At 40.3% G+C, this 4338-nt stretch overlaps 1 protein-coding gene across 3 annotated transcripts; it reads left to right on the plus strand.

Moving 5' to 3' along the window:
• Positions 1 to 273: 273 nt before the first annotated feature.
• On the plus strand, positions 274 to 3824 carry LOC110036150 (low-temperature-induced 65 kDa protein-like). 3 transcript variants are annotated; one of them, XM_020740528.1, is made up of 9 exons: positions 274 to 630; positions 712 to 906; positions 1040 to 1201; positions 1292 to 1414; positions 1944 to 2090; positions 2200 to 2382; positions 2470 to 2646; positions 2749 to 3249; positions 3612 to 3824. In XM_020740528.1, the coding sequence occupies exons 1-9, from the start codon at positions 354 to 356 to the stop codon at positions 3704 to 3706; spliced, it is 1860 nt and encodes a 619-aa protein (XP_020596187.1). In that variant the 5' UTR covers positions 274 to 353; the 3' UTR covers positions 3707 to 3824. The 3 variants fall into 3 exon arrangements, with proteins under 3 accessions (XP_020596187.1, XP_020596188.1, XP_020596189.1); XM_020740529.1 differs by having other exon boundaries at positions 715 to 906; XM_020740530.1 differs by having other exon boundaries at positions 275 to 630; positions 736 to 906.
• The last annotated feature ends 514 nt before the right edge of the window (positions 3825 to 4338 follow it).

Genomic DNA, 4338 nt, shown 5'->3' on the forward strand with positions numbered 1-4338 from the left:
ATAGAGAAAAAAAATCACACAACATGCAACCTCATCAACCAACTATAATTATTTTTCGCCTAAATTGCTCCGGCACCGCTGTCTATTAGTTTTGTCCAGCTCAATAAACCAATAAAATTTACCCAAATATATTTATCCACTTATGCTGCGAGGTGGCCAACATGCACTGAGCTACAACACCCGTCCTCCACGTATCCGGCACGTGGCATTTCAGCTAAAATTTAAAAACGCAAAATTCCAAAATTTTTATCAATTCTCCGTTCACAATTATCATCTTTATAACCGTCATCTCCCCATTCTTTCCTGCATCAATTTAAAAATTTTATCTGTACTTGAATCTTAGTCTCGAAGCTATGGATAGCGTTACACCGTCCAGCACTTACCTCCACGGCGAACACCCACCACGAACGGGGGAACAAGATGAAGATCACCATGAGAAGAAGCCGGTGTTGAAGAAGGTAATGGACAAGGTGAAGAAGATAAAGAAAGCCATCAGCAAGAAATCTCCCCGCCATGGCAAAGAAGGTGACGGTGATGATCACCACCAGGAAGGCGACTTGGATGAAGAGGAGGAGGAATTCGAGGAGGATGATGAGATTAATGAAGACCGCGCGGTCCATGGCGGCTCAGGTGCGTACTCTGTTCCTATATTTTATATTTCACTTTATACAGTTTAAACAGACTTAACATGGACATGACTGTAAATGACAGGAGCCGCTGGTGCTGGAATTGCTGCGAGGGAAATACCGGGTGGAGAAGAAGCTACGAAGGGAGCTGGTGATGGTTTGAGTTTTATCAGGGAACAATTCGATAAAAATCAAGCCAAGCCCAGGACTTATAACGAAACGGACACCACGACTGAACAAGGTCGAAGCTTGCCAAACCCCATAATTGAACCAAAACGAGGTATGCCGTTATCTTTGCAATCGTTTTCTTAATTTAACTTGAAGAGAAGAGAACAAAAAAAAAAAGAGTGTGGATAAGAGTGTGGATAAATCTGTTACTTCTCTGTTTTAACGAACTTATATGGCTATTAAAGAAAATGAGAGTTCTGCTACTGGAGTGAATGAAGTTTCGAGAGGAGGAGAAACTGCAGAGGGAGTTGGAGATGGCTCGCCCCTGACAACGGAGAAGTTTGTTGGGGATCTAACCGCGCCCACTGATGATCCTAAAACGAAATGGGGAATTGAACAGAGTCGAGGTTACCATTTATCCGAAGTTGTTAATATACAAGTTTTGGTATATAGCTTTAGCTTGCTCTGTTTAAACAAAATTTGCTTCGCTGTTACAGCGTATGAGAGTCCCGCTACTAATGTGAGAACTGGGGAGAATGAGGGTGCTGAGAGAGTTAGCGATGGCTTGGGTATAATCAAGGAAGAGTCTGTTGAGGATCCAGGAGCTCCCAGAAATGAAGGTAAATAGAATATAGGAATTGAACAAGGTCTTCATTAATATTTTCATTATTAATTAAATTTAATTTGCAAATAAAACCCACATGCAAAAATATTAAATGAGGATTCATAAATTTGCATGGTGGGGCCATCACGTGTCAAATGGGTCTCACTGCACGTGACATTTCGCCGTTGGATGCATCCGAAGTTTGTATGTAATATTTCTTCCAATTGAAAAAATATTTCATACGGACCTCAGATGCTATTTGCGTTCGTTGGCTAGGCTAATGGTGGGTCCATGTCAATTGGATTCCACTGCAATACAGTGCGTTCAAGGCGGTCGGGCTTGCCTGCTTCACAGGTGACCCTATTATTGAAATTTTGATGCATACCTAGTCTTTATGTAATATTTTTTCAATTGAAAAAATATTACATACATACATCAGATCCTATTTAGTTCGGAGTCAAACGGTGAAGCATCACTGTGAACATAACTTATGGTTGCCCTGTTTTGGTCTAAACCCTAAAGTCTAATTTAAATGGCGATGGCAGTGTATGAGAGTCCAACTACTGGTGCGAGAACTGGAGCGAGTGAGAGAGTTAAAAATGGTTTAGCTTTGATTACCGACGACTTTATTCAGGATTCATCTCCGCCCTCAACTGAAGCTGAAACTAACACAAGAAGTGAACTGACCCGAGGTTTTCCATTTATTTTATCCTTGTTTTTATTTTTAAAAATTGGAAGAGCCAATGTGTGCACATAACCTTAAATTGGCCTGTTATAACACAACTCACTTCGCCATGGCAGCGAATGAGAGTCCAACTTCAGGTGCGCGAACTGGAGCTAATCAAACGTTGGGAGAAGGAAGAGAAGATGCTAAGGGAGTTACAGATGGTCTAGGCTTGCTCTCAAAGGATTTCGTTAGAGATCCAGCTGCGACCAGGAGTAATGATGATTATGAAACAAATAAGATAATTGAACAGAGTCAAGGTTTGCCATTTTCATATTCATCATACAATATTAAATTGTTATATAAAATTTCTATTTTTTTTAACTTAATTTACATGGCTATTGTAGTACATTTGAGTCCGACTAGTGCTAGATCTGGGATGAATGAATTGTCCGGAAGAGCTGAAGAGGGTGCTGAGGCCGTTAGCGATGGCTTGGGTTTGGTCACCGACATGGAGTTGGTTGAGGATCCAGCTGCGCCCAAAGATGAAGCTGAAAAGAACACGAATACTGAACAGGGACGAGGTTTGTCATTTACTTTTTTCACTTAGTAGCCGAGGCAGGGGAGGGGGTGAAAGTGCTAACGCTACCATTCGTTTTCCAAATTCTTTCTTGCCTTCACTGAAGGAAAAGAGGTTGAGATTGCGCCGGAGCTCTGCCGTTCCTTGGAGGCCATGACCGTCTCCCCCCAAAACGAAAGAGGAGAAGCCGAGCTTCCTAAAGGCGGAAATAACAGCTACACTGGCATGGTTTCGTCGGCAGCTTCCAAGGTGTACGAAATGGTGACCGATGCAGGTACAGCAGTGATCTCTAAGGTAAAGCCTGAGGCTAGCAAAGACGGTGAAGGTGAAGCGGTTGTGAATCAGAGCAAGGGACGTTCAATTACGGACTATATAACGGAGAAGCTGACGCCAGGCGAGGACGAAAAGACTCTTTCGGAATTGATAACGGAGGCTGGACAGAGGAGAAATAATGAAACAGTGGAAGTACCGCGGCAAGCTGTGGCGCCCTCCGGCGAGGAGGAAAGGGGAACGGGCGTAGTAGATAAAATAAAAGAGACTTTTACTTCACTTCTTGGCGGTGGCGGGGGTTCTCCAAAGTCGCCGGCTGCGGGAACTCAACGAAAAGGTGAGACTATTTTAGTTCGGCATCTCATTACCAATTTACTAAATGTTGCATGCTATGTCACCTTAAATCAGGACTCTAATCAGAGCGTGCCACGTATACAAGTGAAAGTGGCTTATTGGAGTTGCATTAGACTTCGCTTAGAAATGAATGATATTTTGATATTATTGCCCCATATAACAAATTATGATGAAATCCACACTTATTTATGTATCTCATCTATATGTAATGAATTTTTTCTCCTAAAATCCGCGTAGGTTGTTGGAAGCGGCATGCACTGCTTAGTAGATTTGAATAAAGTTTTGTATCTTTTTCTTCATATAAGATTATACTTAAATGAAATATTTAATTTGTGTGTGATGCAGAGACAGAGTATAACGATGACTTTCTTGGCCGTCCACCTGAAGCAATCAGCCAAGAGAAGGGATCTAATGAGGAGCTGCCAACTTCATATCATTGATGATGCCAATATAATTTAACAAAATGCTATAATGGAGGATGTACATCTGTTTTTCCCGATTTTTTGTTTGTCAATTTCATCATCTATCTTTTTATTTTCGCAATTCTAGTTTACTTGTTTGATGCTTGTCGCCTTTATGTGATGACGAATGCTTTTCTTTCAATAAAAGATTCATCATTTTCTTTGTTTTTTAGTTTTGGATTTTCATTGAAAAACAAATATGTTTGGAAGATTTAAAGTGATAGGCTGGACACATAAAAATATATTTCATTTGAATAAAACAAAATTTACTTGCAGTTATTACGTGCAGCTGAGATAATTGCGGGATAGGTGTCCATTTGGGGAAAATTTTGCGTATAAGTGTGGGGCTGCGTACATTTCAATTATATGGAGGTTATAAAGAGGTTATATCTGTGTTGTACCTATATAACATCCCTATAATTTTTCTATAACACCTAAAATATACGCAGTTGCGTACTTGTTACGTACGCAAATTTTTCCCGTGTATTTGATGGTATTTGGGCGATGCTATAATATTATTTCCTGTGCATTTGATGGTATTTGGGCGATGCTATAATATTATTTTAATATTATACATTTAAAAACCAAACATCTTTCAATTCATTATTATA

Source organism: Phalaenopsis equestris, unplaced genomic scaffold (genome assembly GCF_001263595.1).
Source record: "Phalaenopsis equestris unplaced genomic scaffold, ASM126359v1 Scaffold203151, whole genome shotgun sequence".
Taxonomy (NCBI): Eukaryota; Viridiplantae; Streptophyta; class Magnoliopsida; order Asparagales; family Orchidaceae; genus Phalaenopsis; species Phalaenopsis equestris.

Coding starts and splice junctions, on each gene's coding strand:
- LOC110036150 (XM_020740528.1), top strand. CDS start 354: ATGGATAGCGTTACACCGTCCAGCACTTACCTCCACGGCGAACACCCA. Junction 1,415..1,943: donor AGGAGCTCCCAGAAATGAAG/GTAAATAGAATA, acceptor TGGCGATGGCAG/TGTATGAGAGTCCAACTACT. Junction 2,091..2,199: donor AAGAAGTGAACTGACCCGAG/GTTTTCCATTTA, acceptor TCGCCATGGCAG/CGAATGAGAGTCCAACTTCA.